Source organism: Protopterus annectens, chromosome 2.part0 (assembly GCF_019279795.1).
Source record: "Protopterus annectens isolate FY-2018-M chromosome 2.part0, PAN1.0, whole genome shotgun sequence".
Classification (NCBI taxonomy): Eukaryota; Metazoa; Chordata; order Ceratodontiformes; family Protopteridae; genus Protopterus; species Protopterus annectens.
In genome coordinates this window covers 1,721,768,550-1,721,782,269 of record NC_056728.1, presented here as the reverse complement: position 1 = coordinate 1,721,782,269, position 13,720 = coordinate 1,721,768,550, and the positions used below count along the sequence as shown (strand labels likewise).

At 41.7% G+C, this 13,720-nt stretch overlaps 1 protein-coding gene across 1 annotated transcript in view; it reads right to left on the bottom strand.

The window, feature by feature from the left end:
- LOC122792877 (zinc finger and BTB domain-containing protein 40-like) overlaps positions 1-13,720 on the bottom strand; it is a 1,459,166-nt gene that overhangs the window by 318,187 nt on the left and 1,127,259 nt on the right. Inside the window, exon 14 of the mRNA XM_044060435.1 lies at positions 7,925-8,131. Coding sequence (XP_043916370.1) covers positions 7,925-8,131 — 207 coding nt within the window. The remainder of the gene's footprint in view (positions 1-7,924; positions 8,132-13,720) is intronic.

Sequence of the window (13,720 nt, the reverse complement as noted above, 5' to 3'; positions counted from 1 at the left end):
GAAACTCAAATGAGAAAATTTCATGAGTCGGCCGACCTGCACTTGCAAACTGCTTCTGCTTTGGGCACCGCGCAGCAAGAAAGACTGAATAAAATGGCGTCGGCTGCATGTTTTATACCCCTGATGACCTGACGTCATGGACGAGGAGACAGCAACTGACGTAGGATCCAAGACTTTGTTATTCAGGCCGACTGAGGGCAACCTGCCAGCAGATTACCCAAATGTAATTACTGCAACAGTGAAACACGAAGAACATCCTGCTTCGTACAGTCAGAACAGAACTTGTAAAACAACAACAAACACAGAATGTGGGCTGAGTCTTTGAATGGTAGCCCAGATGGAAAAAAAGTTTCTATTTGCTATTGTAAATCTTTTGAGTAGACTGCTTCTGAGTGGCTGACAAAATATGCATGATATTTTCCAAAAGGGAAAGATGTCTGGCCATTATGAGAACTAGAGAAACCATTCATTTAGTTTAAGGTTGTGAAGAAATGAGGGAGGCTGACTGGAGGGGTGTGAAAAAAAGATCTGGTTATGAATCTAGAAGCCAAGGGGCTTCCTCAGATGAGGCCTGAGTAGAAAAAAACAAATCTGCCTGGGATGGTATGGTATGGAGTAAAGAGAACTGTCTGAGAATTGCAAGTTGAAGCCTTCTGTAGAAACTTCAGTATTATCGGAAGAAGAAAAAAGGCATAAAAGAGATCAGTGAGTCAAACAGCAGACTAGAACATATCTGGGTGACTGTTCCTCTGAGGAAACTAGGGCAAAGTTGTTTTTGTACTTGATGCTGGTTGGACAAGCAAACAAGTGATATCAAAGTGGCCCCTGTGGCTGAAAATTCCTTGTGCCACTGCTGGATTGACAGACCATTTGTGAGCCTGTCTGCTATCCAGCTGGATTCCCCAGAAGATGGATTGCCATTTGAAGGTGACCTGAATCCAGTGCACGTTATCATACTCTCACAGCCTCTCTGCAAAGGGGTAGAAACTAGTCCCTTTCTGCTTGCTGATTTACCAGATGACCAATACTTTGTCTGTATAGCTATCACTTCCAAAGGTACGATGTCTTGAAATTCTTGCAACACTAAAAGGACTGCTCTCATCTTGAGGATTTTGCAGTGAAAACTGGCCACTGACTCTAAAGTCCTTGGAATACCCTTTCCCCAAAATGCCTCCACTCCAGATAGGAGGCATTCATCATTGGTGTTGCTGATGTTATCAGAAGACAGAAGGCTCTTCCCTTGTGAAGGGATGGGGATGCCAGCCATGAGTTTTAAATGATTCCTACATGACTATGCCAAACAAATGGTGGCTGAGAGCATGTCTGTTAGTTTTGTCCATTGTGGGTATTGCATCCACTGGTGAATCCTCATGTGAAATCTGGCACAGTATACCACAGTAATTCTGGAAGCTATGAGGTCCACAACTCTTAGGACCAACACAACCGGGGTTTCTGATGATGTTACAGATTTAGAAATGTATGTCGAAGGGGAGAGCAGTCTTTCTAAGGCAAGAGATATCTGAAGTGAAGTGGTGTCCAGATGGCATCTGATAAAGGTAATTTGTTTGTGAGGGCTTTGGCTGTGATTTTTGATCATTTATGGATATGCCTAAAGAGAGACAAAAGTGTAAAAAGGTGCCCCTAGCTGCTGGTAAAGACTCTTCGGTTGTTGCAGATAGAAGCCAATCATCTAGATATGGGAATACATGGATCCCTTTTAACTGCAGGTTAGCTGCAACTACTGCCTTCAGGGTGTTCACAAAGTGCATGACAGTGGTTGCTGGCTTCTGTCTTAGTATCGGAGGGGAAGAATCTCTTCTGACTACTTTAAGAGATGATGCTCCCTTTATCTTTGTCTTTAAACTTTTTGGCTTGTCTGTTGAGTCAGAGGGAAGAAGTCTTTTAATTATTAGTTTATTCTTTCTGTCCACTATACACCATGGTCCAGAATTTTACATACAAAACAGCTGACCTTTACATGCTTTGGACCTAAACAAGCAACACAAAGGTCATATGCATTATGGGGTGGGAGCTTATGCCCAAAGTTGGTCCACTTCTTAAATGTTTTATCCATAACCACCACAGAATAAAACAGAAATACCTAGTATCAGAACAACTACTACAAAACTTCAACTTTCAATAACACTCATCTAACAAAATATATTTATAAACTTTCTTTCTTTCTTTTTTTTGTTTGTAGTGAGCAGAGAGAGACAAATAAACATTAGGCAGGTGCCTAAAAATCAAGGAAACTGAAACACTCAAGAAGAAAAAATGCAAAGAACCTAACTCAAAATAAGCCCCAACAAAAGCACTAACCAGTATGTAAAAATGTCATTAATGACTGGGAAAATGTAGAAATTCAGAGAACTTGGCTGCTGGCTAAGAAGCAACAGCAATTTATGATGGTAGCAAACTAGATCTAAAGGGACTACAGGGAAAGTCTGAGTAGGTTGGGGCACTACAGCACTAGCTAATAGCCAGACCAAATCTGAGGAGTGGCTTGGTACCCAACTCTCAGATCAGACAGACTGAAGAAACAGGCTAGGAATATATTCAATCAAGAGAAAGACTAGAGGTTTAAAAAAAGTATATTTTGTTTTGAAAAATGGCAAGGACTGGTAGTCCGGGAGAAGAACCTTGGACTAGAGCTTGGATATACTTAAGATGTCTGGAAGGTAACATACAGGATTAATACTATAAGCTGTTAATAGGTTCATAGGTGTATACTAAGCTAATGACCACTAAGGCCATTTAAGCCTAGTTGTGCAACCCAAATATGACCCACAAATTTTATTTATATAAGGGTGATATACTGACTGCCTCTGTCCTTCAGAGACATAGGCACCAGATGAGGGGCGAATTTCCGATTACCTATCCAATGGTTCAAGCTGCACTTAAATAGGGATAAGGAGTAACTCTGTTTTACGTGGATGGGGAGTCTGTTCCAGAGAATGGGAATTCCCTAAGAAACATATATGTCTCTTCAACATATTCTACTTCTGCTGCAAGCAAAATTTAGGTCTTTTAATCCAGTAGTTCTGTTGCTGTTTGTTTTGCAAATGTGCAAAAGGTTCATCAAAAGAAAGACAAGAAGTCTGTTTGATACCGAGTAAACAGACACGGCTTTGAGGTGATCAGTATAGGACATTGCATTTACTCCTTGTATTTTTTTTTGTAAGGAAGATTTGTGGATGTTCCAGTTGTTGTACATGTCTGGTCAGAAACATACTGAAGCGAACATTATACTCCATGACTGGTCTGATGAAGGCAAAGTACAGTGGACCTAGATGCCGTGCCCTTGCTTAAATGTTGAGCAACATAGAAGGATTTTCTTATTATCCTGGACACATGTTGGCCAAAGGCTAGGTTACTATCTACATGACTTCCCTGATCTCTGACTAATGAATCACTTTTAGGGGTATTTTACTGATGCTGTAGTTAACCGAGGTGGCTGACTTCCCAAAAGGTACTATAATACATTTCTTGGTATTGAGTTTTAAGCCATGGCTTTGACACCAAGAATATGTCTATGTTAGACCTTTCCGAAGAGTGTTCTTATCTTGAGGGGATTCAATGACTCCTCCCAGTTTGCAATCATTTGCAAACTTGGTTATCCAGAGGTCTTTGACATCCGAGAAGTAAACGCCAAAGATGAGAGGCTTAGCACAGAACTCTGGGGACTCCACTGGTGACCAGCCTCTTTTGTGGAGGTGGCCTTACTGATACTAACTTCCTGGGTCCCATCAGTGAGCCAGCTAACTAACTAACATGTTATAAAGGGGTTTATACCCAGTTCTGTAAATTTGTTGACAATGCCCATGTGGGATATTGTATCAAATGCTTTAGCCAGATATAGCTAGGCTTTATGCACCATTTTCCCCTCATGCATTGTCTTATTGACCTTTTCAAAGAAGTCCACCAGATTCATAAGCATAACCTTCCTTTGACAAAACCAATCTGGGATGGATCCAGTGTCTGAAGGTCTCTTATGTCCTTGATGATAATTTCTATGATAATTCCTTCCATGACTTTTCAAATAAGAGTAGTCAAACTAATGGGTTTGTAGTTTCCAGGATCTGTTGAAGGTCCTCCCTTATGAAGGAGATGACCGTCGCAGTCCTCCAGTCATGTGACACAAAGCTTGTTTTAAGACTGTAGTGAAATAATGACTCCAGGGTCCTGAGTCAGTAAGTGCTCCCTATTTACGATTGGAGGATTATATTTGAGGGTATTTTTGGGGGGATGGTTGGGGGTGAGGGGGGTAAAGGTGGAAATTAATTTGTCCAATAACAGGTTCACTACATCACCATGCTCGGTGAATATGGCACCATTAACTACCAGTTTGCCACATTGCTGTGTGCTGCCCTTGAGATTTCTGGCATATCTGAAGTAGACCTTATCATTACCTTTCACCTGGGGGGCTATCTTAACCTCAAAGTTGTCTTTTCTTGACCTAATTAGCTCTCCTAGTTGCCTATTTAGCTTGATGAGAGTTTTTACCTTTATGGGAATTACTCTTCCTGATTTTTGCCAAAAGTTGTTTTTTCTTTTGTTGCATATTCTGTTAAATTTGAGATTACACCAGCGCAGATTATTTCTGGTGTTAGGCCTGGGCTTACTTCTGCTATGTACAAAAACCCCTATGCAGCCACTGGCATGGTTGTACAGAGTTTCTGACAGCAATTCATCACAGGCTGCTGTGTTCTCCAGGTTTGCAGAGGCACTGAATTTTGACAAGCCATCACTTAATAAAAGCAAATTTGTCTTGAAATAGTTCCTGTTACTGGTTTTAATAGGATTACGGAGTTGATTTTGATTTCAAAGGAGACAGCTTTATGGTTGGACCTTACCAGGGAGGAAGAGGCACTATGTGGGAGATGCATCCTTCCTACATATTTCTGAGCATGAGGTCCACTATGTTGGAGCCTGTAGTAGGTGTATCCACTATTTGGTCAAGGGTGTCTATATTTATGAAGTCCAGAATCTCTGTGCCTGTAGATATGAGGCTGTGTAGGATTCCCAGTCTATACAGGGGTGATTAAAGTCTTCCGTGAGTAGGGTGTTAAGTTGGATGATAACTGTCACCAGTAGGTCCAATTATGCATTGTGAGCTTCCTGAGACATGAAGAGTGACCTACAGCTAGCTAGGATATGGTACAGGATTTTGTATATGGTGATCTGCATGTGGAAGAACTCCAGGAAATCATCCTTTTTGATCACTCTAGAAGTATGCTTGTTACTTTTTTCAAACACCTGTAAATTAGCACTTGTGACATAGACAAATTCACATTCATATAAAAGTAATCAAACTATATTAAGATAACAAACATTATACTTCACATATATTGCTATATATCATACAACCTAAGCAATATTACATAAATTATTCAATTCCTGCCTTTTTTAAACAATACACATCTTTATTAAATCAGCACTTACTACATAGGCACTCATACATTTATATAAATGAAATGTATGCTTGTTATTGATGTATACTGAGATATCTCTACCTTTAGCCCTTGTCTGCAGCTACTAGTCTAAAAGTGTGGAAGGCACTGAAACCTTGCTGGGGTACTCTCAGCTCCTTTAAACTATGTCTCAGTAAATGTACACATTGCTATACTTTCGAGTGTCAGGAGGGCTTGTAGGGAGTGTATTTTTTTTTTTATTTAGGCTCCTGGCATTGATCACCAACTCCTTGAGGTTCCGTGAGCTGTTCCTGTGATCAGGGCTCAATCACCATAGCCAAGGGTATAGCCAGGCATACTTTTTTTGTACACAACTGAGTAATTTTCTTCTGAACCTCTCTGAAAAACTGAGGCTTACTGAGGCCAGGATATGTCCATGTGTGGCCTTGCTATTTTTTATTTTTTGTTTTGGGTTTGTGCGTTTCAAGAACTTTTCTTAGTAATATAAATATAAAATACATTTGAAAACAATCTTTGTTACGGTTGTGGAAGACAGCTGAAAATTATCCATACACTTATTAAACAAATCATTGGCAACGTCTGAAGAACTGTATACATTTTTAAATACAATGTAGGTTTGAGGAAGCAAACATATGTTACTGTTTTAAGTACAAAATAACATTTTTTGGCTACGCTCTTGCTCTAAGCCTCTATTTGCCTAAAATGTGACAATGAGCAAGTCATTTGATGAGAAAGTGTTCCTAAGTTGGGTCTGAATAAAGCAAATGTAGGTCCAGTGCTCTACTCCAGTTAAAAAATCTGAAATAAAAAAAAATACAAAACAGACTTGGTAAAAATGTTGAAAGAATAAATACTTCGGTTAGGAGGGTGGAGAAGTCTAAGATTCTATGGCTGTACCTATAAAAAGTCATTTTTGGCGAAGTATAAGACCCTTGATGTAAATTATATTCTGTATACACAGAAAACTATCACACATTTTTGGGTTATTAAGACTTCCGCGGTGGTGCAGCGGTAGCATTGTTGCCTCACAGCAAGAGGTTCTCCCGTTCAATTCTCGGCTGGAGTGCGGGGAGTGCCTTCTGTGTGGAGTCTGCATGTCCTCCCCGCGGTTGGGTGGGCGTTCGAAAGACATGCGTAAATGGGTGTGCCTTCGTTGAAGGTTGAACGTTGAGCTGGCACTTCGGCGTTCGTGAAAATCTACTGCCAATAATTAGCGGACCGGAGTTCCGCTGTGGCGACCCCTAACCAGGAAAAGCCGAAAGACACAACAACAATGGCAAGTACTGAATTTCATGCAGGCACTGATTAAGGGTAATAATGTCACCTACATGTCTGACATGAACGTTAGAGAAATGTGTTTAATGTAAATGAGATTTAAATTTGAGACTTGATGTGGTATGGAAATATCTAGCTATCCACAACTGGGTACAGCAGTAAAGGGAATTACTATACATGCATTTTGCAGAAATTAGAAAACCTATTTTATATAATGACAAAGTGTTGGATTTATGACAAAAAATTATAAAGGAAAAGATGCTTACTGATTTACTCGGTAGAACTACAAAATGGTGCCACTACCTGACCCAGTGGACAACAGCCATAATCATTTTGTCCTGATGAAGTCTAAAATGTCTTGTTTTGTCATGACAGCATTTATACTTCTGTTCTAGATTTGTTAAAATGCCCTAGGGTGCCTGACCAAATAAGATGTCCTGATCTACTGGAGCATAAAGAAGTACTGCCTTTACATTTTCTGGCCATAATACAGTCCTTCACCAGGCACAGCACCTCACCGATAAGACTTGAAACAGATTTTGTTTTGTGTTGTATATTGCTTCCAGCTCCCTGACAACCATCAGGGTCCTCCTCTTCCTATCCAAATGTCCTGTTATAGTCGATCTGTTCCTCTTAGAGGTAAGAGGAATGTGGCAGAGGTGGTGCCGTCATACACTGTCATCCACTTCTGGGAGTAATCTTAATCTCTTAGATGGCCCTACCTTCATTAGCAGGGGCTCCTTTGTGGTCTCCAAAGGGCACAACGGATATGCACTCACCTTACCCTCCCATCTGAAAAAGAAAAGCAGACACTGCCTCATCATTCTCTATTCCCTTGCCAGTTCCTGTGCTGCCAGCCAAACCTGGGGTGTCTGATAAACAAAACTTATGCATACAAGTTAAAAAAAAAAAAAAAAAAACAGATTCATACTTTTGATATCCTAAACACCCTCACTATTATTCCTGCTCTACAAATCTAAATACGACTTACATAAGCAAAAGTCTTTTAACCCTCTAATTTCTTCTGAATTACGTAATCTTTATTAAGTGACAATCAGAAAAATTGACAGTCTTCACACCTTCACATTATTCTCCTTTCTTTTGTTGTACACTCATGTCTTGTGCAACTGAATAATTTTAAAAGTAAAAGCACCTCTGCAAAAACATGGTTATCACCTTTAGCAATTTTTTTCTACCTCCTCCTTTGAATTGGTTACCTTCAGAATGTTTTCTCTTGTTGTGGTAAGCAAGTGCAGCAGCCTGTGTAAAAGCCATGTTACAGCGCTCACAGTAGTAGGGTCTTTCACCTGTATGCAGCCTCATATGGTTCTTCAAGGTGGAGTTGGCTCCAAACCTTGCTCCACACTCTTGACAGGCAAAGGGTTTTTGTTCCAAGTGTTTGGTCCGCATATGGTACTGCAAACCTGTAAAAAAAAAGTTAAAGCATTACCTATCTGAAACCCTACTGTAGGTATCACACACACACACACACACAGTAAATATATATATATATATATATATATATATATATATATATATATATATATATATATATATACACATATATACACACACACACACACACACACACATATATATATATATATATATATATATATATATACACACACACACACACACACACACATAGAGACAGAGAGAGGTTTACTATCACATAGCTGAATCCACTGTGTTCGAGAGTTAAGATGTCCGACTAACAAGTTTGGAAATCAGAACACTGAACATAAAAAATGTCAAAGTAAGCATTTCAGTAAAGTCGAAATGTCGAAACTGTCGACTTTACTGAAATGCTTACTTCCACTCAACATTAAAAAACACTTTTTGTCTACGATGGACCAGTTTGCAACAGAAAGACTAATAATATATGTAAGTAGAATAAAAGATCATCTTTACTATGTCACAATTTGACTTGCTAATGTGAAACGTTGGTGGACAAGAGAAAAACAGGACAAGGTACTTACATTTATATAAATAATATACAGACAATAATGTTACAAGAAACATATTTGAGTCATAAACAGCATGAAAGTTTTATAAAAAAAAAGTAGGAAGTGTGTTTTTTGTTAGAATAGAAGGACAGCAGAAGAGAAGAAAAAGATTTTAATGTTAACTAAAAATGTTATCAAAAAATGCTGAGGAACATATAAAGGACAGGCAGGGAAGATTTACAGTTGTAAGTTTGCTGGCTGGGTGTTAAGAATTACTCTTAGTGTATATCCCATCCAAATCACTGAGACAAGATATAAGATACTGTGGAAAAAGTCTTTCATCAAGTATGTGCGACAGTCGTTGCAAACTGGAACACTATATGAAATCACAGACACCTCTGGAAGGCAACGATACGATAGAACCCTATTTCAGGGCAAATATTTACAGAAATAATATGCATGTATTTGGGGGGGGGTCTATATTATATGTTCGAAGTTTGAAAACTTTGAACGTTAAGTAATCGAATTTAAATGTTCGAAGTTCTAAACATCGAACATATAATAATAAAAAAAACCTGACTAGTGTAGGCAGGAGGGCAAGCACCCCTGCACCCCCCACTCTTTAAACATACCAACTCCGAGACCGCACTATAGTGCGGTAAAGGGAAGATTTCCCTTACTGCACTGTAGTGCAGTCTCGGAGTTGGTATATTTAAAGAGCGGGGGTGTGGGGGGTGCAGGGGGGCTTGCCCCATGCCTACAGCCATTACTTTTTTTTTTTTTTATTATATGTTCGAAACTTCGAACATTTAAATTCGATTATTTAACATTCAACGTTTTCAAACTTCGAACATATAATATAGACCCGTATTTGGGCTCATCAAAATAATGATAACACAGAATAAATTGGAATTCACATTTTCTCAGGAGAAATATGTCTCTTGGGCAAAACTAGGTAGCAGATACAGACTGAAACAATACTGTAACATTGAGCAAACTACAAAAACATATATGGTGATAGTGTTAAGTTCCACAAGTAAAAGACTATAGTGGCACTTTCCAGTATTTCTTTTGTTTAATGATTGAGTATATCAAGCTTTAAGTGAAATGTTACTTGGTTTGAATCTAAGTAGTAAACAGCTTGCAAAGGATTGGGATAACTGTAAACTGATGTTAAGAAATGTGGTCACAATGAAAGCAAAAGAGATATGGAATAAGTCACAACAGGTATCTATAAGACTTTAAAAAGTAAGGGCTTTACAAAGCAAAAAAATAAGTGTGATACAACAGGTTGGCAAACAATTGCAAGAAGCTACAATGTGTGTTTCAGTACTTAAAAAAAAATGAATGAATGAACAGTACCAGTTTTAAAAAAAGATGTTATGTACTCACCATAACATTCCATCTGAGTAGTTACACTTCATTTTTCTGCAACCTGTGGGTATTCGGATCCATATCGGATCAGAGCCGGAAACTTTTCAAGCATCTGCTCCGAGCTCCTCCCCCTTACCCATAGCCCATCATCATCTCCTACCTTCCCTCAGATCGAGTTTGCCACTACTCAGCCAATTAGCAACTCAACTATATAATAAACCCTGAACAGGTTCGGGGGAAGGAGGGTGGGACAGTTGCAGAAAAATGAAGTGTAACTACTCAGATGGAACGTTATGGTGAGTACATAACTTCTTTATCTGAAGTAGTTAACTTCATTTTTATCTGCAACCTGTGGGACAGAGTTCCCAGCTACTTAAACTCCTGGGAGGCCCTCATGGAAGGATATTCTTGAGCACTGCAGAGCCGAAGGATGCTCTCCCTCTGAAGATCAAATCCAACTTATAATGAGAAATGAAGGTATGTGACCTTGCCCAGGTTGCTGCTGCACAAATGTCATCCAGTGGAACCCTAGACCAAAATGCAGAAGTTGCCATAGATCTGGTAGAAATAGCTTTAACAGGACCTGGCGGGGACAGACCTTTGTCTTTATAAATTTGCAAAATACATTGTGTAATTTATCTAGCTAAGGAAACCTTGGAGATGGCTTTGCCCAGAAAGGGTTTAGAAAAGGACACAAATAACTGGTCAGGCTTGCGGAAGGACTTTGTTCTGTGTAAATAAAAACAAAGCTATCTATGAACATCTAGAAAATGCAGCTTATATTCACCCTTGTTCTGAAAATTTGGAAAGAAAACAGGCAGGTTAATTGTTTGACTAATGTTTGAATCAGAAGCTACTTTTGGTAAGAAGGAAGGGTTCATGCAGAGAGAAACCCTGTCCTTATGGAAGATCAAGTAAGGGGGCATGGCAGACAAAGCTTGAATCTCAGAAACCCTCCTAGCTGATGTAATGGCCACTAAGAAGGCTGTCTTCCAGGATAAGAACTTCAAATCTACTGATGCTGCAGGTTCAAAGGGGAGAGCAACTAAAGCCTGCAGAACCAAGGTAAGGTCCCAAGGAGGAACAGAGTCCTTAATTGGGGGACGCAAAAGAAAGGTGCCTTTAAGAAAAGCCTTACACAGTCTAGAAGAGGCCAGGGCATTCATGTTTTTGCCGACATGGAAATTCTTGATAGCTGCCAGTTGCACTTTCACCAAGGAGGAACTAGCCCCTTGTTGAAATATATTGGCTAAGAAATCCAACACTGCAGGAACAGGGGCTGTAAAGGGATTCAGGTTCCTATGAGAAACCCAAATAGAGAATAGTTTCCATTTACTGCAGTAAATCTTCCTAGTGGAAGCCTTATGGGACGCCACCGGAATAGTTTTTACTGAAGATGAAAGACCGGGAGTCCTGGCAATCAAGGGAACTGGAGCAACCAAGCCGTAAGCTTGAGGCTGTCCAGGTTGGGTGGACAAGTGCCCGACGGATGGGAAATTAGATCCGGGCAGTGATCCAGAATCCAAGGAGGAGCTAGCACATGAGACCAAAGGAAGTGGAACCACACCTGACGAGGCCAGAATGGGGCAATGAGGATCACTTTGCACCCCAGTCAGCAAGCTTTCTGAAGAAACTTAGGAATGAGAGGTAACGGGGGATAAGCATACAGTAACCCGGGAGGACAAGCATGGACTAGAGCGTCTCTGGGGGGAGCCCCTGGTGAAGGGATCAGAGCGAAGAACTCGCTGCACTTCGCGTTGGAAGGAGATGCAAACAGATCGCGGCAAGGCTGACCCCATGCAAGGAAGATCTCCTCCGCTATCGATTGTTTCAGAGACCACTCGTATGGCATTAGAATAGCCCGACTCAATCTATCCGCTAAAATGTTGGAGCATCCCAGGATGTGCGTTGCAATCAGAAATTGAATGGTGGAGATCGCCCACTCCCACACTCTCATGGCCTCGCGACCCAGAGGGTAAGATTTGGTTCGTCCCTGTTTGCTGATGTACCAGACAACCGACATGTTGTCTGACTGAACTGCAATAGTCCCCGGATGAAGGACAGTGTGAAAGGCTTGCAATGCTAAAAGCACTGCTCTCATCTCCGGAACACTGATATGCAATCTGGTCTCGATCTGGGGCCACGTGCCTTGGACCGTCCTCCCCAGATAATGCCCCCCCCCCACCAGAGCTGGGTGGTGTCCATGGTCACTGTGGCTTGGGCTGTGGGTGAAACAAATGGGCATCCCGCTAAGATCTCCGGCGAATGGAGCCACTAGAGAAGTGACGCCCTGCAGGCTTTGCTGATTTGACTTGGATATTCCATGGGGAGATCTAGCTAAGACCACTGTACAGCCAGAGTCCACTGAAGAAGACGTGCACAGGGGAGGGTTGAGACTGCTGCAGCCATACAGCCTAGGGCTTGGAGAATGTCGCCCACCTTTGGTAGCCTGGGGCCAAGAACCACTGATATATAGGCCCGTAGGCTCTGGACCCTGTTTGGAGTTAGGAAGACTTTCAATTGAAGGGTGTCCAGACATGCCCCAATAAAGTCCAAGATCTGCACCGGGTCTAAGAGGGACTTGGAAACATTGATAGTGATCCCTAGCCAGTCTGCAAGATGAAGGAAGGAGTCTCTGGCTATGCAAAGAAGACGCTTGGTGGAAGCAGCGAGGAGCCAATCATCTAGGTAAGGGAATACCTGAAGCCTCAGGTGAGCCGCTACGACTGCCATTACCTTGATAAACACCCTGGTGACTGTGGTGAGACCGAAGGGTAGGGCTCTGAACTGGAAATGATTGGCTCCCAGCCAGAAGCGATGGAATCTCCTGGAACTTCTGCGAATCTTGATGTAGTACTAAGCGTCCTGGAAGTCTATCGAGCACATTCAGTCGCATTCTCGAAGATAAGGTAGAATGGACTGTAGGGTGACAATCCGGAATTACTGCATGGCTACAGCCAGGTTCAAGGTTGACAGGTCCGAGATGGGCCTAAGGTCCCACGTCTTTTTTGGCACTAAAAAGAACCTGGAGTAAACGCCTGATCCGGACTGATCTGGGGGGACCGGTTTGATGGCTCGTTTGTGAAGCAGCTTGGAAATCTCTAGCATTGCCACCTCCCTTTGAGCGGGTGGGAGGAGCTTTGGTTGGACGGGAGGGGAAACAAATGGGACGGCGTAGCCTCTGGATATTATTTGAAGCACCCAATGATTTGCAGTTATGGACTCCCAAGCCGCTGGGTGCAATGATAATCTTCCCCCGACTGTCTCCAGAGCAGGACAGTTGGGTAACCCCTCAGGGCTGCTGCGTGGGCCTGTCCGAGAAGGTCTCCCTAGACCCAAAGTTCCTTGGCCGCCCTCTGCCTCTGAGGCAGCATCTGTCCTGTCCTCCTCTGCCTCTAGGGCACAAGTTGTCCTGAGCATCCTGGGAAAACTGTAATTTTCAGAACCACATCTTCTTTTGCCCTCTCTGATTCCTAGAAAAGGATCTTTGAGGGCTAGAGAAGCAGACTCTGACGGCAGACAAAGTCTTCCCGTCCTTTTCGCTCCGGACCAGAGTGTCACGTACTGTCTTCCCAAAAAGAGAAGAACCCTCGAAGCTAGCATTTGTGAAAAATGCCTTGAAGGGGTCCGCGAATTGACACAGTCTGAGCCAAGTGTGTCGCCTCATAGCCACGCCGGTCCCAGCCGCCC